The sequence below is a fragment of the Chiloscyllium plagiosum genome, chromosome 15 (assembly GCF_004010195.1).
Source record: "Chiloscyllium plagiosum isolate BGI_BamShark_2017 chromosome 15, ASM401019v2, whole genome shotgun sequence".
Taxonomy (NCBI): Eukaryota; Metazoa; Chordata; class Chondrichthyes; order Orectolobiformes; family Hemiscylliidae; genus Chiloscyllium; species Chiloscyllium plagiosum.
The window spans coordinates 60,354,399-60,379,508 of record NC_057724.1 but is presented as its reverse complement, the minus strand read 5'-3'; the positions used below and the strand labels follow the sequence as shown (position 1 = coordinate 60,379,508).

Below are 25,110 nucleotides of genomic sequence, written 5' to 3'. Positions count from 1 at the left end.
TGTTGAGTATAGTATCTGTTACAACTTTGTTCTTTCATTCTTCAGTGACATGGTCAGTTTGAGAATCGGATTTCCTCAAGATTTAATCTCATCCTATCCTGAGTTCAGTTACTCTTGCTGGAGTTCCATTTGGTGATGCCAGCAACCTTCAGATAGTTCACACAAGTGGTTGGGGAACCAAATGAAGTTCAAATATCTTTTGATCAAAAGGTCAACTACAATGCCATTGAACAATCAAGCAGACTAGAGGGGCTAAATGGCCTATTCCTGCTCCTATTCATTGCACTTCTTTTGCCTTAGTAGCGCCTAATGTAGTCCAATAACCCAAAGAGGAATGTTGTTCAGTTTGACTTCAGAGTCTAATTTTGAATTTTTTTTTTTGTTAAACCTTTCTCTCTCTCTCTCTCTCTCTCACACGCACACCATTCTAGGCGGCAGCTCGACACCAGTCCTCTTACTTGGTGGAAGTTCACATTAATCAGTTTTTGCAGGTGGGTGGTGACCCACAGTGGTTGCAGGGGCTTGACTGTATCCCTCAGAGACTGAGGAACCTCAATGAGATCAACAAGATCCTGGCACACAGGCCCTGGCTCATCACCAAGCAACACATTGAGGTGAGGTACATCCTTCTGTGAACCCTACATACCATCTGGCTGAATTACCGTTCAACCACATCCTAAATGTTTGGATTTCCCCAGTGACATGCTAATTTTGACACGAATAAAGTGGTAAACTTAAAACAGCAAAGACATTTTGATCGGTTTTTACTTTGATTATTTCAGTTCTGTTGTGTTTTGTTTTCACTGAGTCATTCAATGCAGAAAAGAGACTGTTCAGCCCATTGAGTCTGTGCTAGCTCTTTGAAAGAGCTGTCCAATCAGACCCACAACACCGCTCTTTTCCGATACCTTGCTCGTTTGTTGTTATTTTCAAGTTTAGTTTCCTTTTAAAAGTTATGATTGAATCTGCATCTACCCTGCTTTCAAGCAGTGCATTCAATACCAAACGTACAACTCTATAAGAAACAAAACACCTCATTTCCCTGATTTTTGTTTTTCCCAGTTATTATTTGAGATTGTGTCCTCTGGTTGCTGAATCTCATACTCGTGAAAACTGTTTCTTCTTTCTCACTCTGTCAAAACCCCCCTCATGTAGGGAGGACCAACCAAACGTTTCGGTCCAAAGCAGATCTGATCAAAAATCTATGCCGAAATGTCTCTTACCCAGCCTTTTTGGGTCGGTTCAGAATGATGTTAGCATAGGGCTGGGAGTGGATCCCTCCAAAGGCACGAAGGAACAGAAGAAGTATGCAATGAAATACATAAAGCAAGGGAAGCAATCAAATCAAAATATTATTATTCACCAACTTCTTTTTAAAACTTTACATTTTCTATCCACCTAGAATTTGCTGAAAACTGGAGAGCATTGCTGGTCACTGGCAGAGCTGGTGCATGGCGTTGTGCTGCTGGCTCATTACCACTCGCTGGCGAGTTTTGTATTTGGCTGTGGAATAAGTGCTGAGGGAGGACATGAGGGTGGCCATGTCTTAAGGCCTTCATCAATTAACAACCAAGGAGACACAACGAATGGAAATGGTAACATCCCGGACCCATCACTGGCGCATCGCAGGCGAAGGGTAAGCAGTGTCTTGCTGGTGAGGAAATGTGTGTTTGGCGGGCCGGTAGAATGGTAGTGTTAGGTTGCATAGTGAACTACCATACTGTTACAGAGAGCCCTGGTTAACTTCATACAAGAAGATACTCTGAGACAATAGTGAATTGCAGTTATATCCCTTTATAGGAGAGGACCATTTCAGAAGCACTTTTTTTTTTTAAAAAGTGGACTTTGATTAAACCATGAGCTTTGTGCAGGGAGTGGTTGTATGCATAATATTTTACAAAGCCATTGAGCTCCTTCTGGCTTAAGTGGATGGGGCCACCTTCATTCACTGCTAGTGCAGTAGCTAATTGTCAGTGCATGCTCGAACCATTTTGAAAAACTGAGTTACGTTCATTGGTGTATGCATATCTGGATGGAAAGCAGCAATAATCCTAAACAGAACAATTATGTTGTTGTTCTCTGGATACTGACTTTTGCTGGAGTAAATTTCTAATGGTATCACATCCAAATGATCAACAGTCCATGTAAAAAGGGCTGTTACATTAATGTTGAGTGACTTTAATCTTCATGTGGAGGGGGAAAGTCAAATTGGCAGAGGAAGCCATGAGAAATAATTCATAATGTATTCAAGATAGTTTCCCAGGCCAACCAGGGATCAAATCTTTTGGATTTGGCAATGTTTAGAGGCAGGTTTAATAAATTATCTCAGAGTAAAAGAGAAAATGGTGATTTTCAAATTGAATGTTAAATTCTACTTTGTTACAGAGACAAACTTGGGTCAAAGACAACTGAGAAACTTAAATTAGGGTAATTACAATGGAATGACAGCGGAGCTAATTAGAATGGATCGAGAAAGGGGTTAGCAGTGAAGACAGTTGAGGAGCAACCACAGATGATTAAGTAAATAGTTCACGGCTCAGAATAGATATTTTCCACAGAGAAAGAAAGAAGGGGATAAACCAGCCAGGAAGTTAAAACTAGTGTCCTGCTGAAAGAAAAACATACAATGCAACAAAGATTGGTGGCAAGCCAGATGACTGGGCAAGTTTTAAAACCAACAACAGTTGACGAAAAAAAACTAATACAGAGAGAGTAAATAAATTCTGAGGATAAACTTGTAAGTAATACCAAGACAGTCAGTAAGAGCTTCTTTAAATATATAAAAAGGAAGAGAAAAGCCAAAGTGAAATAGGTCCCTTGGAGAACAAGGGTAGGGAAATCATAATGGGGAATCTGGAAATGGCAGTGGAGTTCAAGAAATACTTTGCATCAGTCCTCATGATAAAAGACACTAATAGCGATCCAAAAATACTAAGTAATCAAGGGGCCACAAAAAAAGGTGAGGAATTAAGGACCATTACTATCACAAGAGAAAAAGTACTGGGGCAATAAATGGGGTTAAGAGCTATTAAGTCCCCTAGACCTGATGAGATGCAACAGACTGGTAATAATCTTGCAAGAATCCTTAGATTCTGGAGAAGTCCCGAAGGATTGGAAAATTGCTGAAATCTCCTGGTTCAAAGGTAGAGACACTATGATGGTGCCGCAAGCATCCTGCCCCATTCATTATGTATATAAACTCATTTATTCTCCACACTTGGAAGATTAAACCCAGATTAGTGCTTTGGATTGAATCTACAGAAATGAATGATTCAGTTCAAGGGAGAAATGTAAATATTGGTTAGTTTGTGGGAATTGGGAAGTAGGAAAATAAAAGATTTTGTTTCCTGGCTTTGGTAGCTGGACTTGCTGCATGTCTAGTGGGGTTTTGTAGCTCAGTACCATATGAGTTGAGAGGGATTTGAAAATTTTGGTTTCTCTTTTGTCAAGTTGTTAAGGGAGAGTTGGATTCTGAGTGTCTTAATCTCACTGCATAAGGAGAACTTATTCAGATAGGTGTGAATCAAGTGGGATATTCTTGGGGGAGGGCCAATGAAAGACCAAGACTAATAAAAACCCAAGATACTCAGCCGATCTGGTAGCATCTGTGGAGAACGAAATGGAATTAACATTTCAGAGCGATGACCTTCTATCCAGTGCTAAGCCACTTTTTTTTTTATTTCTTCAGTCAGTGGATTATTCCAGTGATTCCGAATATTTGGCAGACAGGATTCAGAAATTTCAAGCTGAGAAAGAGAATGAAGAAGAGATGCTGCGGGATGAAATATGGATGGGAGTAGAGACAGAAAAAGACACAAGTCCACCAACCAGAGGTAAGCAGGATTTCCTTCAACTGGCTTTTTAGTTGTATAATTAAAGGATCAGTTTAGCTCAGTTGGTTGGTCGGTTGGTTCGCAAAGCAGCGTGATACCGATAAGTGGGTTCATTTCCCATCACCGGCTGAGATGACCATGAAAGATTCTCCTTCTCAACTTATGTGTTTGTGTATACAGTACAAAATTTCAAATTAATTATTTAATTCACTCTGGTTTATATTTCATTCAGACAATAGTTTCCTACCTCAAAGTATGTGTACTTGCCAAAAGTTGTCTCCATAAGGATGAGGCTTTCCTTTTTGACATGTGCATTCCTTACATGATGTGGAATAATTGGTGTGGAATGCAAAAATGACTTGAAAAGCCAGAGTACAGGATCACAAAATGGTGGTATCTACAAGCACTCTCTGTGAATGGACTTCATACCTCAACCCCTCTGAAGCTGTTATAACAGAAGGGTTAAAAATCACACAACACCAGGTTGGAAACACACTAGCTTTGGAGCACTGCTCCTTCATCAGGTGGTTGTGGAGGACAAAATTGTAAGGCACAGAATTTATAGCAAAGGTTTACAGTCTGATGTAACTGAAATTATACATTGAAAAATACCTTGATTGTCTGTTCGAATACCATGATAGTTTCACTTCTTTCATGTGTAAATCACAAAACCTTTTTTTAAAAGTTGCATTCTCAGGTTAACTGTAACAATTGGTGTTAGCCCCCTGTGTTCTCTGTCTCTGCCATGATGTTTAGATTGATTCTAATCTAAAAAGTGAGGTAACTGAGTTTTACATGAATGCATGCAGTTTTTGAGCAAAGTACAATGTAACTCTGCAAGTACAAATTCACCCCACAAACATATATGTATGTGTGTGTGTGTGTTGGGGAGTTGTGAGTGTGCGAGAGATATGTGTGTGCGTGACTGTAAAGTGGTCTAAGTCTCAGAGGGTGTGTGTGTGTGTGTGTGTGTGTGTATAGTGCAATGGTGGTCACCTAAGTGTGCCATGAATCCAAGGTCCTACACATACACGCAGGCACTCCTGTGGATACACGCAGGCACTCCTGTGGACACACACATAAACACGGACATACATAAACACAGACACTCACACACACCCTTACAGGCACACACAATCACACATGCATCCTCTCAGAGACTTAGACCACTCTACATTCACACGCACACACATATACACTCCTCTCACAGACACACACAACCCCCCCCCCCACCCCAGACACATGCGACCCACATGGACACATATACATATACGTTTGTGGGGTGAATTTGTACTTCCCGAGTTACATTGTACCTCGCTCAAACTACGTGAATTCATATAAAACTCAGTTACCTCACTTTTTAGATTAGAATCAATCTAAACATCATGGCAGAGACAGAGAACACAGGGGGCTAACACCTTCAACATATTGTCTAGCTATCACCAATTGTTACAGTTAACCTGAGAATGCAACTGTTGAAAAAAGGTTTTGTGATTTACACATGAAAGAAGTGAAACTATCATGGTATTCGAATAGATGAAAGACTCAACAGACAATCAAGGTATTTTTCAATGTATAATTTCAGTTACATCAGACTGTAAACCCTTGCTATAAATTCTGTGTCTTACAATTGTGTCCTCCACAACCACCTGATGAAGAAGCGATGCTCCGAAAGCTAGTGCTTCCAATTAAACCTGTTGGATTATAACCTGGTGTTGTGTGATTTTTAACTTTTGTACATCCCAGTCCAACACTGGCATCTCTAAATCATAACGGAAGGGGGAAATCCATGGGAGAAATGTGATGGAGCAGCCCAGCAATGTCACATAAGCATTCAATAGAAGAGTAGGGATGGCAAAAGCCTTGGAACAAGTGACACTGTTACTCATTTCCAGAATTAGTGGAAAACCAAAGTGTAACGAAAGGGAGCAGTTGTTCCTTTATGATGAGTTTTAATCTCCTCTCTCTGACATTTTAACCTTTGATTACACAGCTCTGGAGGATAAACCTGTCACAATGCCTGACTTGTCTTGTTATGTAGAAGACCCTGAGTTTGGTTACCCTGAGTTCGCCAGAAGAAGTGGAGAGCAGCTACCTGTTTTCCGGGCTCAGGTACAATCTCTTCAGTAGAATGTGGCAAAAGGATGTGTGTATGTTCGGATGTGGGTACCCATGTGGGAAACCTGAAATTAAAGCAACCTGCACCATGGGGAGATAGAGGCATTCTTAAAATTAAGGTGGTAGGAGGAGAAATTCTCCTGTCCAGCCTTAACATTGAGGCTGCCTTAGTCAACCTCTGCTGCAGAATTGCAATTATGTCTGAATTACAAAGTTGAGAGGGAGAGATGTTAGAGAGATCTGACACTGAAGTTAGCTCAGTTCATTTCTGTGCTTGCTTATATTTTGTTCTTCACTTGTTATTCTTCCCCAATGATCAACATGAGCTGGTAGAATGGGATAGTCTCAGGGACTGATTAACATAATAATTTGGTTACTAGATCTGATGGTCAAAACTAAAACGAAGATCATGGCAGCAGGAGGAGGCAACCTTAACCCTGACCTTGTCACCAGTTGGAGTCATACCTGGTATTTAGGAAGATGGTTGTTGGAGTTCAATCATCTTAGCTCCGGGATATCTCTGCAGGAGTTCCTCAGGGTCATGTCCTGGGACCAATCATCTTCAGCTGCTTCACCAACAACCTTCCCTCCATATGATTGCACAACGTTCAGCACCATTTGCGACTCCTCAGATATTGAGTGCAGTGGGAGCTGGACAATACCCAGGCTTGGTGGCGATGTTACAGGTGGCGAGTAACATCTGTGTGCACAAATGCCAAGCGATGACCATCTCCAATAAGAGAAAATCTAACCACCTCACCATGAAATTCAGTGGTTTTAGCATCACTGAATCCCCCACTATCAACATCCTCTGGCTTGCCATTGGCCAGAATCTAAACTGGCCTCACCATATAAACACAGTGGCAACAAGAGCAGTTCAGAGGTTAGGAATACTGTGACAGATAACTGAATCCCCAAAATGTCCATACGGAGAAAAGCACAAGTCAGGAGTGAGTTGGAAGACTGTCCACTTGCCTGGATGTGTGCAACTCCAATAACTCTCAAGAAGTTTAACACCATACAGGACAAAGCAGTCTGCTTGATTGGCACCACATCCACAGGCATCCATTCCCTCCACCACGGATGCTTAACAGTAGCTGTGTATACTATCTACAAGATGCACTGTAGAAATTCAGACTTTGCATCCTGCTCGCTTTCCCATCTTTATTTCAATGGCATTATCTACTTAGTTGGCCAATCCTAGTTAAAGTAATTAAAGTCTCAGCACTGATCCTTCCATCAGTCCATGTGTTCGATTTTTTTCAGCATGAGGGAGATCCATTTATCTTGATCCTCTGCTTCCTGCTTGAGAGCCAATCCTTGATCCGCCCCAGTATATCTCACCTAACACCCTGACCTCTTGTGTAGTGAACTTTTATGTGACTAACTTTAACTAAAGCCATCTATTTCAAGCATAGGATTCAGATTTGCTAAAATTGTCAATGTCAATGACCTGGTTTGATGATAATGTGTTGCATAATTAAAGAAGGAACCAGTGTTCTAGCTATGACTTTAGTTGCTTATGAAAGAAAACAAATTCCGACGTTGGTGTAGAGCTGACATTGACAATGAGGGAAGGATATCTCAAAATAAGACTCAGCTAGGTGTTGACGCATAACAGCCATGGTGTAGCACTGAATGCTCATGACTTGAGTTTATCATGGAGATATTATACTGAGGGCATTTCATGCAATGAGAAAGCCTGTTTAAAAGCTCGGTGATGAAAAGTAACCAATCTCACTCCCTTTGTCCCTCTCCTTAGCCCCCCTTTTTGTCAGCTAGGCTCAATGAACTGTTAAAAAGACTAGCTGTATTTCCTGTTCCCTGTATAGGACTATTCCTGGGAAGACCATGGCTTCTCACTTGTGAACCGGCTGTATTCAGACATTGGTCACCTTCTGGACGAAAAGTTCCGCACTGTGTACAGCCTGAAGAACGGCAACATGGCCAAACAGCGGGGCTGCGACTTCTCAGCACTCAAAAGGGGCATTTGGAACTACATCCATTGCATGTTTGGTATTAGGTAACTCTGACTCATTTGTACAACACTTTTCAATAAAAAGGTGTACGTTTATCAGGAAAGTTTAAAATCTCTCAGTGAAACTAAAGAATGAATTCCTTTTGGTGCATTTGAAAAATAAGCCAGAACATTTTCTTAATATTGACTTTAAAATCACAGTAGATTTCTTTGATCACAGGTGGCACAATGGCCTAGTGGTTAGGGGGTGGCATGGTGGCTCAGTGCTTAGCACTGTTGCCTCACAGCGCCAGGGACCCAGGTTTGCTTCCAGCCTTGGGTGATTGTCTGTGTGGAGTTTACTCTGTGTCTGTATAGGTTTCCTCCCATAGTCCAATGATGTGCAGGTTTAATGCATTGACCGTGCTATAATTACCCTGTACTGTCCAGGGATGTTCAGATTAAAATTGATTAGCCATACTAAATGCAGGGTTAGTGTAGTGGTTGGATCTGGGTAGATTTGCTCCTTGGAGATTTTGTGCAGACTTGAATGCTGAATGGTCTTTTTTTTACACTGTAGGGATTCTATGATTCATTCTCTTTTTGTGATCATAATTCACAAAACAGTGTAATTAGCTGAAATATTTTCTCTTTTCAAAATACTGATCCACAGTGGAATACATTTCACAAGTGTTAGCCCCTTTCCCACCAGCCATTCTTTGCAAGTAATTTTCAGCATCCACATGATTATTACAGTTGCATAGTGATAGTCACTCAATTCTTAGCAAAGTCAAGAATCATGTTTGATTACCCACTTTGCCATCTGTGTATCATAGTTCTACAGATTTGAGACCACCCTTCAAAATAGAGAAAGGACCAAACTCAAAACTTTCAGGCCTAGGCTTAGTACCACACCCAGGGTGGGAATTTATCCCTAGTCCACTATGGACCTTGTCTATGCTGTCACTGTTTAAACTCCATTGATAAACTCCTGCAAAGGAGTTGAGAGCACTATAATGGTTACAGCACAGAAGGAGGTCATTTGGCCTTCTGTATTTGTACTGGCATTCTCATTGTCTTGCCTTCTCCCCAGTATCCTGCATATTTTTCCCTTTACAGAATAATCAAATTCCTTAGAGCGCCTTGATTAAACCTGTACCCATTACACATTTTCAGGCAGAACACTTCAGATTCTAACTGTTCATTACATGAAACCTTTTTCCTTGTCCGCCATTCCTTCTTTTGCCAATTACCATAAATCTGTACCATCTTTTTCTTTCATGAATAGGAGCGCAGTTCTTCCTTACCTGCTCTACCCAGGCCCCATATGAATTTAAATATTTCTATCAAATCTAACAAAACTAATAAAACATTATAGTGCAGCAGAAAAACAACTGTGAGTCAGTATAAATCCAGAAATTCAGATGCATTGGAGATTATTGACTGTAATCACTGAAAAGGTTTTCTCTTCCAACTAATAGGTACGATGATTATGATTACAGTGAGGTGAATCTTTTCTTGGAGAGGAACCTGAAGGTTTACTTAAAGACTGTGACTTGCTACCCAGAAAAAACAAAGCCTCAGATGTTTGAGAGATACTGGAGGCAGTTTAAATATTCAGAAAAGGTAAGTATGAATGCAGAAAAGCAGTGTGTAACACATACTCAACAGGATAACAAAAAGAATGGAACCTCTAATTAATTAGTAATTTAGTAATTAATTGTTAAATCCCATAGCTACACATATCACTGCATTCATTCAGATTTCAATATTAGTGCAGCACATTTCAGCTTCAGATCATTACGCTCTTTATATGTGACTGAAGATATAATATATGTACTCACATGGACTATGATTGGACACTATTCTGCTGGTGTGGGGAGATGTATATATTTTCCAGTTCATCCTCAGGATATGGGTTTTGCTGGTAAGGTCACTTTTAATGCCCATTCATGGTTGCCCTCAGAAGGTGGTGCTGGACGTTTTTGTTTTGAACCTTGGTTATGGAGTTTATATAACTGCAAGGCTTGCTAGACTATTTTGGTTTTTATGGATGCTAGCCTTCTATTTCCAGATTTTCCCTTTAATTCAAGTTTTCAGAAAATTGTGCTGGGAGTTAAAATCACACCCACTATTCAACTATAACCATTTCTATTCACATATGTGCCTGTAAAACATAGAAAGATTTACGTCACATGAAACTTACAGTTAGGATACAGGCCATTAGGCTCAGCTGGTTTCTGCCAACATTTATGCTTCAAATGAGATTCCTTTAACTTCTTTTTATCTCAGCATATTTTATTCCTATGTACTTATCCATATTCTCCCCTAAAATGCATCCACTCTATCTGCAACATCTACTCGTTGTAATAGCAAACTGTTTGGGGAATAAAGTTTCAAATGAATTCCTTGCGTCTTATACTTTCAGACTTGAGTTTTGATTTCACCCACAAGTTGAAATATTTTCTCAATGTCTACCCTATCAAACCCTTTCATAATAAAAAAAAAACCTCTATCAAATTTCACCTTAGCTTTCTCTTTGCTCGGCCGAAGAGCTGCAACCTGATCAGTCTTTTCATATTCATGCTTTTATCAGAAATTTGTAATAGTAAATTGAATGCAAGTTATGAATCACATGGATCAGTACCAATCCCTCTGGATGACTACTGCCTGCTTTTTACAGTCTTGGACAAGCATTACTCATTAATTGTTGGATGCAACATGCAATGATTTTACTAATGTACAAATCCAGCAAGTTCTGAAAGATGATGGGATAGCTAAGGGTGAGATGTTGTTCAGGTAAATCAAGTTCTAGAGATTCACAAGTCATAGCATAGCTCTTAATCCACTGAATCTGCTGGCTGATTGCAGAGGGTGTTTTTACGATATCATTTTATCAATGTTTTCTAGTCCAATAACTATACAATAGTTACAACAGCAAACCATACTCAACACCAGGAAGGGAAGAAAGGTTTATGATTGGAGTTGGGATTGGGAGAAAGTCAACAGAACCCCACCAGTTCTACTGAGCAGTTTATACTTTTTGTAGTGTTTTTTTTTAAGCTGCTGACTACCCTGCTGTGCTTTTCCATCGTCTTGTATGCTGCAAATTGAAAGTAAAATCCAAGTGTGGTTGTACTTTTCAATTCAGTGACCAACTGTTTTTGACTTGAGACTCTCTTTGCCTCAAGTGAGAAGCTATTGCATTGCTACTTAGACTTGTTTGTCTCTCTCTCTCTCTCTCTTTCTAGGTTCGTGTGAATCTGTTGATCCTGGAAGCTCGGATGCAGGCAGAGCTTCTCTATGCACTGCATGCAATAACCCACTATATGATCTCTTAAGAAGATCATAAAGAAGGATCTCCTCACCTGCAGAGGACTTTTTTTAAAAGTAAAGACTGAACATAAGCTTAAAGACTTGAACGTCTTCTTGGATGGAGGCATCGTAGGGCAGCTGGTACCATGCCGTAGTGTCTGCGGCAGTTAATGTGCAATTATTGACAGTGACACAATCGAGCATTGTGACTGTGTGTACAGAGAATGATGTAATTTCACAAAAGTGTTTCATGCCTCAACACCAAGTATTCACTTGAGGATTTTCAACCTCTCGACAAGTTTTCAGAAGTCAAAAGGCTATCACATCAGTGGTTTGCGTAACTACCATCAACGTACAGAATATTTTCAAGCCTTGATGTTGGGACAGATGCGCCCCCTTTTTTTTGGAAAAGAAAGACTTATTTTTGCTATGAATAGTAATAACAGATACTATGTTTGACACGTGTTGAGTCTGTTTCATATTGGAATGGCGTTTCCAAATCCTTGCCATATTACTTTTGGTTTTATGACTTATCCAAAGCCTTGTGTGCGTGTGTGTGTGTGGGTGGGGAGGGGGGAGATTAACTGTGCCAATGAGCTGTGAATTTCGTAAGTCTTGGGTGACTGAATAGGCAAGGAGAGGAAGGACAGTGAGCCAAAAAGACTCAACATTTCTTGAGCTTGCCCAAAAAAGGCACAAATGAATCATGTGAATTTTCTTCCCTATCCTAGTGAGTGGTTACAGAAGGATACACTGCAGTAATGCAGTGTGCCAACTAAGCATGGTTGACTTACCTAATCCTACTGAACATTCAGTGACAGGATCCTGAATATGTTGGCCAATGGTTGGGGACGAAAATGCACCTCTTATGGGTCTCAGACAGGTCTCAAACTTGGCAAGCATGGAAGCTGTTGGATTGGTCACCCTAACTTAACTGGAGTTGGATCACTGTTGAACTGTATTTTATTTAATTATTTTTAACATGTTATCCAGTAACAGTGTTACATTTGCAGGAAGGAGAACAAAATGAGAAAACAAAGTATATCATTTGTAATTGGCTTGTACAATTCCAACTGTAGCTGGTGCTCACTCTGCATGTAATGTGGTCCTTGCCACTACAAGCGACAGCAGGAAAACCATTATTTTCCATTTACTGTCAGATGGAGAAACATGGGATATGCCAGCATCTTGTGGGAGTAGTCGCTGTGTCAAACTACAATTTGATGTTAGGCTCCAGATGAAATCTGGTTTCTCTGCTTGTTATCATGCAACCAAACACACCCCTCCCCAATTTAAAAAAAAAAGAAAAAAAATTGTTGATGCTGGTCTATCATTAGGTATAACCAGTTTAAAAATACTAAAATAACACTTTCTTTCTTCCTTTTTAGCAGTATAAATGTGACTGTGTTTAAAAAAAAAAGAGGAATATATTGTAAATGGACACCATTTTGGAACAAATGGTCCTGTGGCGGATGATGTATGGAACAAGACAGTCCTGTTATAATCACGATCTAGATCATCACCTTCATCGTGATTAGAATTCTTTTACATGGTGTGTTCTAATTGTGCAATATGTTTACGTGGGAACTATGGTTTAGCGATTGACTCTCGTTCCAAAATGGAGTGGCATCCAGTCATCAATCTCACAAGCCTCATGTGCTTTTCTGTTCTTTTTAAAGGATTTACTTAGGAATCCAAGAATAAAGAAAAGCTCTGAGCAATTGCAACATATCTGTCGCTGCTGTCATTGTCTTTGATGTAACCTGAGAGTTTCAAAGCTCTGCAGTAGCATTTTATTTGCACCAAAATAAAAAGAAACTTTTTTAAGCTGTGAGGAGAAGGGCTGTCAGTTATGCAATTCTCTCAAGCTTTTCAGATTTCTGAGTTCATACATTAATTTTCTAACTCCTATACACTCTCCAGCAACAACCTCTGAACACAGATATTCTACCCTAAGTGAAAGATGCTTTCAGAGATCTCAGAATTTTATACTTCTGTTTTAAAGTGAGGTGGTTCAATCTGGTGCAGCATGTTACATTTGAAAATGGTAAATTATGAAAGCATGAGGCACAAGTTGGCTGAATTGGGTTTGGGAAAATATAGTATGAGTGTATGTCGGCAAGGGACATCTTTAAAGACCTGCCACATCACTTGCAATATCTATATATTTCTTCAAGGTACAAACATTTTTTTTTCCAAAGTCAGTCAACTGAAATTGATGAAGGTGATTGGATAGGATTAAAAGCAAAAGTTTAGAAAATGGTCAAAAATAGTAAAAAGAAAAGTGGGAAGTTTATAGAATACAGCGCAGGAAAGGAAAAATTGAACTTTAATGCAATCTAGCAAATATGGACTGTATAAGTTCCTACAGGCATAGGAAGTTTCCAAAAGAAACATTTAACTAAAATGAATGTGGATCCATTAAAACTAGTCATGGCGAATAGAGAAATAGGAGCGATGCTAAATGTGTCTGCTTTCATTGAGGAAGGTGCAAGAAATCTAGATTTACAGATCCAAGTGACTAGGAAGAATGAGGATTTGAAGGAAATTAGTACTGTATATGTAAGCAGGTTATCCTGGAGAAATTATTGGGGCTGAAAGTTGATAAGTCCCCAGAATTTAATCATCTACATCCCACAGTGTTGAAGGAGCTGAATATAGAGATAATGGATGCAATGATAATCATATTCCAAAATACCATTGATCCTGGAATGATTCCTGCATTTTGGAAACTTACAAATGCCACCCCACTATTTAAGGAAGGAGCAAGAGAGAAAACAGACCGGTCAGCTTAATATCAGTAGTGGGGGAAAATGCTGGAATTTATCAAGGATGGGATAAATGAACAGTTGGATTTTTTAAAAAAATATTCTGACAGGGTAGAATCAGCATGGTTTTGTGAAGGGAAAATCATCTTTGACAAACTTGAGATTACTAGCAAAATTGATAGAGAAATTTGATGGATACGGTATATTCTGATTCTTGACAGGGTCTTGTAGGGTCTCCCACAAGAATCAATAAAATTAAAACATGTAGCTAGTGGCTTACCACTAGGATTAATAATTGGGCCTCAACTGTTCACAATATATATCAATGATTTGGATATGAGCTCCAAATGTAAAATTTCCAAATTTGCAGTAACACAAAAGCTCAGCAGAAAGGTGGTATGGGGAAAATAAAGCATTTTCAGGTGGATTTGGACAAACGTAGGAATTGAGCAAAATATAGTAGATGGGATATAATAGATGTTATCCATCTGGTAAGAAGAACAGATTTTCAGAGTATTTCAGAAAAGTGTAGTTGGAAAGTGTAGATGTACAAAAGAGTCTTAATTGTCCTTGTCAATAAGTCACTAAAGGCTAACATAAGGTCCAGCAAGCTATTAGGAAGGTTATAGAACGTTAGCCTTCCATGCAAGAGGATTTAAGTTCAGGAGTAGTGAAACCTTGCTTCCATTGTATATGAGCTTGCTTAAACTAATCCCGGAGTACTGTGGCAGTTTTGGTTTCCCTATCTCAGGAAAGATATTATTGACATCAAGGAAGTGCAACAGAAGTTCATCAGACTAGTTCCTCTGATGGCAAGACTGTCCTATGAAGAGAGATTGGGTAAAACTGGGCATGTCTAGAGTTTTGAAAAATGAGAGGTGATCTCATTGAAACCTACCCTTAAAAGAATAGACGGGGTTAGTGCAGGTAAGATGCATTAAGGAGACTACAATCGGGGGCACAATTTTAAAATAAGGATGATGCTAATTAGGACCAAAGCGAGGAGAATTATCTTTACTCCGTGTTGAGCCTTAGAATTTTCTACTCCAGAAGCTCAGTCTTTGAGTACATTTCAAACAGAAGTTGATAAATGTTTGGTTATCAATGGCACAAAGGGTATTGAGATAAGGGTCAAAAGCATTAGTGTTCAGTCAGCCATGCCCCATATTGAATGGTAGAGCAGGCACAATGGACTGAATAGCCAACTCCTGTACCTGTGCTGGGATAGGATTGTAGGCCATTCAACCCATTGACTTTGCTGTCATTCAATACAACCATCACTGATCATTCTCGAGTACCTTTTCCCTCACTCACCCCGTTCCCTTTTGTTACTGGTGTTACAAGATCTTGCAGTGTCTCTAACTATATTCAATGACTGACCTTCCATAGCTATATGGGATAGAGAATTCCAAAAGTTCACAATCCTCTAAGTAAAAGAATTGCTCCACATCAAAGTTCTAAGTGGCTTCCTGTTATTTTGAAATACGTATCTTGTTTCTGCAATCCCCAGCCAGGAGAAATCACTTACCTGCATCTGCCTTGTCTATCCCGAAGTATTTAAATGCATTGAAGGTTTCCACCGACAAAGTCAAGGTGTATTCTGGACATGCATTACACTGGGAACAAAAACATTTTCCTTGTGTCCCCTCTAATCCTTTTACCAATCATCGTAAATCTGTGCCCCCAGAAATTGACCTCTCCACGAGGGGACTACTCTATCCAAGCCCTTCATTAGTTTGTACACCTCAATTTAGTTACTCCTCTACCTTCTAAAGAAAACCTCCTTTGGCTATCTAATCTTGCCTCATAACTGCAACTCTCACATTCCACCAAAATTGTTGTAAGTCTCCTCTGTACTTTCTTAACAGTAATTATATCCTTCCAGTAAACGTAGCAACCAACTGTATACAATGCTCCAACTGTGCCCTAAGTGGTACCTTTCATTTTTCCAGTATTGTACCCTCCTTTTGTAGTCAAATAAAGGAAAGCATCCCATAGGCTTCATCTTTTAGCAACTGCCTTGCCATCTTCAGGGATCTGTGAACATACATTTCAAACTCTCTCACTTCCTCTACTTCATTAACCACCTCATTTAAAACCCTTGGATGAAGCTCATCAGGACCCAGAGACTTGGCTCAACAGTTTGTTCAGTAATGCTTTTCCAGTGATTACAATTTCATGAAATTTCTCTCTTCCTTCAACCTCCTGATTTATAGTTAATACTGGGATTTGTTTTGTATCCTCTAGCATTTATTCATTGCATCTGCCATTTCTCTATTATCAAATATTAACTCCAGTTATTACCCTCTAGAGAATCTACATTCACCTCACCTCTTTTCCTATTTAAATACCTATAGAAACTCTTGCTATCTGATTTTAACAGTTCTAGCTGGGCTGCTCTCGTACAGTAATTTATTTATTCTGATGGACCTTTTAGTCATTCTGTTATTCTTTATATTCTGACCAATCATCTGACCTGCCAATTGTTTTTGAACAATTCTATATGATTTCTCTAAGGTAGATGTTCCTTTAAGCTCTTCAGTCCAATTTGCATGGTTGATTCCCCCCCTTTAGAATTTTTGTTTACAGTACAAATGTACTTATTCTGAGTATTTTAAAATATCCTGTTAGATCAGTCTACAAGCAGTGGCAGACATCTATCTCTACACTCTATTTCCAAGTCTACGTCATCTAATTCAGCTTTCATGCCCACATACTTGTCATGATTTAAATTCAAAATACATGTCCTAGACCTCCTCTTCTCCCTTCCAAATGTAATGTAGAATTCAAAGGTATTACTGCTACTATTGCGTAGAGGTGTCTTTACTCTAAGGTCATTTATTAAGCCTGCCACATCATGCAATAACATGTCTAATATGACATATCTCTGGAATGTTCCAGAAAATAGCTCTCTAAAAACTACTTTGAAAACTCTGAGGCTACTGGTACGGATTATGATTTTTCCACTTTACATGTAGATTAAAATTACCTATGATTATTGCCACCCATTTATCACAAACACACAGTATTTCTTTGGCTATACTTATTCCTACACCATGGTTATTGTTCAAGCACCTGTTGATTATTGCATGTGTGACTTCTTCGCCAACTATTCCTGATCTCCATACAAAGCAATTCCACAACCAGATCTCCTGAACTATGGTCACCTCTAACAACTACAACAAAACCTTTTGATTAGGAGTGCAGTGGTACACCTTTACCAAGTTTCCTATTCTTTCTGAACACCATTAGTCCTTCAATATTCAGAACTGAATGCTTGTCATCTTCGCCACGTGCCTTCCATGTGCACAATTGATTTGTTTGTTTTGTTATGAATGTTACCTCCAATCAAGTACAGAGGAGCTTAATTTTCTTTTTTTTTTGTTTTCTTCGTAAAACCTAGTCTTGAATGCTGGTACATTCTTAGGTTTCTCTTCTCTGACCTTTATTTTCCATGTGAGTATTTTCTTCTTCTGCTTCCATTCTATCCCTTGAGTCATTACATTTAACTCCCACCCCACCCCATTTAGTTTAACACAATATTTACTTCCTTAGGTATGCAGCACATGAGAATATTAGGTGCAGTATAGTTCAGGAATTAACCTATCCCATTAGTACAGATGCCTCTTTTACTAGTATTGGTGTCAGTACTCCATGAACAAGAACACACTGCTATGCCCACGCTTTCAGCTACGCATTCATCTCTCTAATCTTATTCATTCAATGTAAATTTGCACATGGCATGGTTAGTAATCCAGAGGTTATTACCTTTGAGGTTCTGATTTTTAATTTAGCACCTAAAAGGGTCATACTTCCTCAACAGAACCTCTTTCCTAGTCCTAACGCGGTTAATGCTGACTTACATCCTTCTCCTGAACAGGTGTTCCAAACCCTGGCACAGGGCAGACATATAGCTATCTGGAGGCACCCTCTTTGCTGCACAGTCCCCTACTACCACATCCCCATCTTACTCCTCCCCTCTTAGATGGCTCTGTGTACCATAGTCTTTTCGCTCATCCATCTTGCAGCCCTCACTCTCATCCCATTCAAACAACCTGTGAAAACCTCAAACCTTTATGACAACTGCAAAGGCTCCTGCCCTCTGGGTCCCCTCACCTGCAGTCAAATCCTGCAGTACCTGACCACTGACTAAATCAGAAGACTCTACCCTAAGAAGTGGGACTGCCTCCTTAGACAATATTCCACTTCCCTATTGTACAACAGTGTTTGCACCTCCAGCTTAATCATTTTGAGCCAATGTTTCTGCAGCTGCAAACACTTACTGCAGAGAGAACAAGCTAATATTTCAAGTCTAGATGACTCTTCAACAGAGCCGAAGTGAAGTGTGGAGGAGATAGCATTGATGCTATAGTTTGGGGTTGGGAAGGGAATGGGGTGTGGGTGTACTGGGTATAGAGTGCTGGTGGAGAAAAGATGTTGATAGTTCAGATTAAGTGATCGGAATGTGAGAATGGCAGAAAAGTGGTGTGTCTAAACTGCCAGACTGGAAAGGACAGTACTGGAAGTGGGGAGGGGAGGACACGGTGACAAGTTAAAATAAAGGGAAGGAATCTGATGGGCACGGATGAGTTGGACTGAAGGGTCTGTTTCTGCGCTGTACATCACTATGAATCTATGACTAATAGTTCACAATTTAAAGGTGTTGGACTCAATATTAAGACCAGAAGGCTGTGAAGTGCTTCGTCTGAAGATAAGATGTTGTTCCTCCAGTTTGCACTGTGTTTCACTGCAACATGCCAAGGAAAAACATGTGGGGATGCAAGCAGTACGCTGTACTAAAACAACCAGTTACAGGAAGGTCAGGGACTTGCACGCAGACCAGGTGGTGTTCCGCAAAGCAGTCATCCAATCTGCATTTGGTTTCTCCAATGTAGAGTAGATCACATTGGGTGCAGCGAATACAGTACACAAGATTGGAGGAAATGCTACTTCACCTGGAAAGCGTGTTTCGGCCCTTGGATGGTGAACGGGGAGGTGAAGGGATAGGTGTTGCACCTTCTGTAATTACATGGGAAGGTGCCATGGAGAGGGGAGGGTGGTGTTGGTGGTTGTGGAATGGACTAGGGTGTCCCGGAGGGAACAATCCCTGTGAAAAGCAGATGGGGGAGTAAGGGGGGGGGGGGTTGGGAAATGTGTTTAGTGGTGGCATTTTGCTGGAGTTGTCTGAAATGGTAGAAAATTATCCTTTGAAAGCAGAGGCCGGTGGGATGAAAAATGAGGACATGGAAACCCGATCACACTGTTGTGAGGAATGGGAAGGGGCAAGAGCAGAAGCACGATGATTTGTTCTTAATTACTGCTGAGGTGTTTTCCCTAGATCACACTGGTATCTAGAAGTTCCCACATTCTGCAATCATCTACATTACCTGCCCTGCCATTTCTAATATGAATGAATTAATTAATCAATCACTGTTTCTACAGGTTCAAATAATAAGTTACTGATTTCACTATCTTCAGTGCTGTGCAACATTGAAAATCAATTGCTTGAAGCTTAAAAAAAAGCACATTTTTTGTCCTTCTTGAACTCGCCACTCAGCACATTTTACTTCTTCTTGTACATTTTTTTTAAAGCAGCTTTCCTCATTGCCTGAATTCCCCCATGAACCAAGTTCCCAAATGTACTCACCCAGTCATGGTTTCATTCAAATGAAGTCTCCTTAACACTGACTGTGCGCCCTTTAAAAGCCTATTTCATTGCTCATGGGTACTGCGAATTGGCCATATGGGGTCTAATTGCATCATTTCTTATTGAGATCAATAGGAATACAAGTATGGCCATAATAGTCCTTTTGCATGTTAAATTACTTCCACAGGATATTAATATATGCGAGTTCCCATTGTGCAGAGTCTGTTCGCTTGCATTATAGAGTAAACTTGGCAACAAAAAGGAACTGTTCATGTCTGCTGTTCTACCAGGTCAGACTATATCTGTTGATGTTTACTGTCTATATGACTTTTCCACATTGAACAGGGAACTCACTGGGTAAACCTGTGCAATAGGTTTGTCTTTGATGGAGTTCTCCAGTCCATACCACACAAGATGTTGCAGTACTGTTTGCATGAACCATACTGAATCTTTCTTTCTTCATCCCCTTGACTCCCACTTTTATTACCATTGCAAAATACACACAGGGGTGTGTGTTTCTTTTTCATGAAGATTTTAATTGCCATGTTGTATTATTGCATAGATCCCAAACCAGACAGGCACTGTACCTTTAAGACAATTTGAAATATAACATTGTGATGCCTTCTTAGTTTAAAAATAAGGGGGCAGCATCTAAAACAGAGATAAGGCATCATATTATCTCTCAGAAGGTTGAATATCTTTGGAATCCCCTTTCTCAAAATGCAGTGGATGCATAATTTTTAAACATTTTTAAGGCAGGGGTAGATAGATTCTTGATAACCAAGGGGATGAAAGATGATTGGGGAAATGCAGGACTGTACAATTGAGGTTAAAATCAAATCAGCTTTGATATTGTTGAATGGTTGAGCAGACTGTAAGGGCCATGTGACTTACCCCTATTCCTTGTTTGTATATTCAATAATCTGCAACATTCCAGTACCCACTTCTCATTCAGTTGCTGTAGAAGTCGTAATATCGCAACCTGCTCCAGTTACTGCATCTTGATTCGATGTAGCCATTAGGCACAGCACTCAGACTATATGTAAACCTGCAATCTTACAACGGTGTAAATAGCTAATGTAGTTAATAAACTTCAAGACATCTGTCTCAACGGAAATGTAGTTTGTGGTGTGTGCTACATAGGGAACACTCAAATTGGCAAAGTAGTTTTACCTAGAAATAATCAAGAAATACTTACAATTGTTTTGTTCTCTCTTATAAATTAGCAACAACTTTAATTCTTCAGTTGTCATCTAATTTTATTTTTAAACTGAGCAGTATTATTCAATATTATTGATCATCGTTGATTAATTGCTTTATGGAAGGGGGCATAAGACAATGCATACAAAATGCAACAGCACCCTTCACTGGCGAAAGGTATGTATTACATCCCTGGTCAGTTCTCCATCCAAAAATGGCACCATACAATACTTGGTATGGAGACTGAGCTTCATCTCCACAATCTACCAACTGTCATGTTGATTAGGAGTAAAATAGGTCATAAATTGTTTTTAAAAATCTATACTTTCTTGCTTAATTTTAAAATGAGCTCACTGGACTAAAGTGGTTGTTGCAGATCACATACCTAACAAATTGGTTTCTACTCCAGAAACAAAGCTAAACAGATTAATCCCAGTGACGTTTCTGGTAACCACATGGATACTAGAAACAGAGAGATAGAGAGAGAGTGAGCATCAGATAATCTATCTCCAAACCTGGACTGATAACAAAGGAGATATATCAAAACTCATTATGATGGCAAAGGTATAAACAACTATGACCTGACTCTTCAAGTGTTCAATGGATTTTAACCAGAGAGACAGATAATTTGTTAAGCAAAATGACTCAACAATGGAAATCACATCAACTTTTGAACTTCTACATTTCTGAACACACGAGTCAGCTTTTAAATGTTGGAATAGGGAATAAAGAAGCATCATGAACGACAACAGCTAAATCTTCAAGTCCAAGCCTTTTTGAAACTTACTCAGAAAGGGGAACAAGGTGGACTCTATTTGGAATTTGATTCTTATGACAAGTACTTTCCTAGTTAAACATAGATTGAGAATCAGAACTCTCTTTTTATTTCCACTGATGTTGCCAGATTTGCTGAGTTTCTCCAGCATGTTTTGTTCTAATTCAACATGTGACAACAATCTTCAAGTGAGTTAAATAGCCTTGTTGAACAGGGAGTTGCCTGGTACTGACAGTTATCCAGCCATAAACTGAAAGTAGGTTATTCAATTTAGTGTTGATCATGATAGAAGGAATTTAAACTAGCTACTAACTCAGCTATAAGAGATAATCCTGTATAATCATGGTTAGGATTAGCAAGGCGTAGGTGGATTGCAGCATTAGAAAATGTTCATGGGAGGTTGGTGCAGGAGACAAAGATGATTCATCTTGAATTTTGTTTATTTATTTCCAGTGATTGGTGAGTTTTTCTTTCACACAAAACTGAAGAACTAGCAGCAGGAGTACGGTGTCCAGTTATGGTTTCCTATCTTTTATCTCCCCTTCTATAATATTAATTGGATAAAACCCCCAATTAAGATTTACCAAAAATTCAAGTTTTCAAAACCAGCTGTCGAATCTTCTATTTGATCTTCCTGTGCATCTTCTTTTCTTCTTCGGGATTATGCTTCACAGGTCACTGATCAATAATGGTACCATTAAGGGAGCTATTTTGTGGGTAATCTTTACATGCTGGTGGTGTGGCAGTTCTCCTCCCAATTGTTCAACTTGCCCCAGACTTATACCCTCAAAGCATCAAATTATGTAATTGGCTTTTGAGATTGCCAATATACTAAATTCAACCTTGATTGGAATTTAGTATTTTTCGAGGCATAATTTAAACTGATTGGCCTAGTTCGAACCTGTTTTTATCTTCAGGCAACCCTAACTGTGGTACAGAGCTAGAGAGCGAGAGCGGGAGAGAGCGAGAGCGGGAGAGAGCGGGAGAGAGCGGGAGAGAGCGGGAGAGAGCGGGAGAGAGCGGGAGAGAGCGAGAGAGAGCGAGAGACACCCGTCAGTGTACAGATATCTCCCTGAGAGAGAGGGGACTGAGAGACACCAGTCAGTGGTCAGATACCTCCTTGAGAGAGAGGGGGGACTGAGAGACACCCGTCAGTGTACAGATATCTCCCTGAGAGAGAGGGGACTGAGAGACACCAGTCAGTGCACAGATATCTCCTTGAGAGAGAGAGATCGGGAACTGAGAGATACCAGTCATAAAGTCATAGAGATGTACAGCATGGAAACAGAGCCTTCGGTCCAAGCCGTCCACGTTGATGAGATATCCCAAACCAATCTAGTCCCGCCAGCTAACACCTCGCCCATATGCCTCCAAATCCTTCTTATTCATATACCTATCCCAATGCCTCAGTGTACAGACATGTCCCTGAGAGCGCGAGAGAGGGCAATAAGAGACATTGCACCGTTATCTCCCTGAGATAGAGACGGATATAGAGAGAGAGGTATAGAGAGAGAGAGAGACAAAGAAAGAGAGAGAGAGAGAAAGCGGGGGAGGGAGAGAGAGAGAGCGAGATAGAGAGCGAGATAGAGAGCAGGAGAGAGAGCAGGAGAACCAGAGAGAAAGAGCGAGAGTGAGAGAGCGAGAGCGCGAGAGAGAGAGCAAGAGAGCGAGAGCTAGAGAGAGCGAGAACTATAGAGAGAGCGAGCTAGAGAGAGAGATGTATACTGGAACTGTAGAAATCATTACTTTGGCCACAATGACCTTTCTTCCAAACTGAGTTCTGAAGAAAATGCCTTCTTTCTCCACAGATGCTGTCAGACCTGCTGAGCTTCTCCAGCAATTTCTGTTTTTGTGCATTACAGATCTCCACCATCCACAGTTCTTTGCTTTACATTAATATGCACGAACATTTATATCATTCATTTATAGTGTTCAAAAACTACCTTCAATTGAAACATGATATACCCCTGCTGTAAAACTGAGAGTTTGCCTCTTGTCACTTTAAATTGATGTCACTGAAATAAAAAGGGTTTGCAAACAAATTACAGCCTATTCAAAATAAAGCACTCTACTTACAGACAGATGATAATGAATACAGTATAGCAAATTTTGTCTCTATCCCCCAGTATATATAATGCAATACCAGCATGGGGGGGGGGGGGGGGGAAAGACACATTCAACAGGTTTCTTTCCCTGATTGGGTCTGTCACTATCTGGTTCCAAAATTCAACTTCACATTTTTCTGTGTTGGCACAGGGAATAATGTAGATATTTAGTAATCAATTCAGTTATCAATTTACTGCTCCTCGGATGTTGCCTGAACTGCTGTGCTCTTCCAGCACCACTAATCCAGAATCTGGTTTCCAGCATCTGCAGTCATTGTTTTTACCTAATTTAGTAACACAGCCAAGTGAAATAAAAATTGGTTTTAGACTGCCTTAGTCATTCTGCTTTTGTATTTGCTTGTAGTTCTCTTTTTCGGTATTCTCCCACTTATTACGGCACAATCATCTGGGCAGAACAGGAATGAGTGTCAAATAGTCAAATGTAGGTTAATGGAGGAAAACTGAATAGTTTTCAGTCACTGACCATTCAGCTAATTACTGTGCAGCTAAGGGTAATTAAACACTTTGAATATTAACATAAGCTTTCAAGTTCAATTCTTGCTTCAAACACTCTTTAAAGTTCCTATACATGATTGAGACTACCTATTGTACTGAAATTATCCAAAAATTTTTACATTCATCTCATTAGCTAGATTTATACTCGAGCGCCAAGGCAAAAGGATGATATACTCTATTTTAAGTTCCTTTAACAGTTCACAAATTAGTTTGTCACAATAAGAAGCTCCATTATTCCCTCCAGCCTCAGAATTACTGAAGAAGTATAACAGCTAAGATTCCTACTGAATTATTACAAGCCAGTATGAATTTTATTGGAGAACGAACTTGAACATTAAATGAATATGGAGATAGTCAACTGCACCCATCAAACGTACCACATACAGTAAATTAGGCAAGACGTCTGGAATTTATCCTAGCATGAATTCGGGCAAGGAGGCACAAGAACTTACTACTGTTATCCTTGAGCCTGTTCTGTCATTCCATGAAATTGTGACTGATCTAACTGATGTTACTAGACATGGTCAGATCCCCAAATGAAATCTGCCTTGGCAGATCATATTTAGTTTAACATGGTAGTCTTTCACTGAAACATAAACACTCAAGACATGAGATTTGATTCTAACAATAAAACAAGTTTATTACTTTTTTTTTAAAAAAAAGAAAGCTATCTCAATATATCATAGTTTGAAAATTTTATAACACAAAGCAAAATGAAGTCTTGTCTACTCATTAACGCCATCACTAATTACTCAAATTCCACAGAAATTTTCCTTCCTCATCAAATAGTAAATTGGTTTGTGTTTCTTTTCAATTCCAATCATGTGTGCTGGGAAACTTTTTCTCTTAACTCACACAGCTGAAATCTTAGACTTT

The 25,110-nt window shown here is 39.7% G+C and overlaps 1 protein-coding gene across 3 annotated transcripts in view; it reads left to right on the top strand.

Moving 5' to 3' along the window:
- The window catches only part of LOC122557370 (sestrin-1-like), a 60,587-nt gene extending 47,489 nt beyond the window's left edge, over positions 1 to 13,098 (top strand). For 2 of the 3 annotated variants that reach the window (XM_043705009.1, XM_043705012.1), the window contains 7 exons: positions 432 to 614; positions 1,403 to 1,636; positions 3,689 to 3,833; positions 5,827 to 5,945; positions 7,784 to 7,974; positions 9,390 to 9,534; positions 11,160 to 13,098. In XM_043705009.1, the coding sequence (XP_043560944.1) occupies positions 432 to 614; positions 1,403 to 1,636; positions 3,689 to 3,833; positions 5,827 to 5,945; positions 7,784 to 7,974; positions 9,390 to 9,534; positions 11,160 to 11,249 (1,107 nt within the window). In that variant the 3' untranslated portion in view covers positions 11,250 to 13,098. The remainder of the gene's footprint in view (positions 1 to 431; positions 615 to 1,402; positions 1,637 to 3,688; positions 3,834 to 5,826; positions 5,946 to 7,783; positions 7,975 to 9,389; positions 9,535 to 11,159) is intronic. The other variant, XM_043705011.1, reaches the window with a different exon arrangement.
- The last annotated feature ends 12,012 nt before the right edge of the window (positions 13,099 to 25,110 follow it).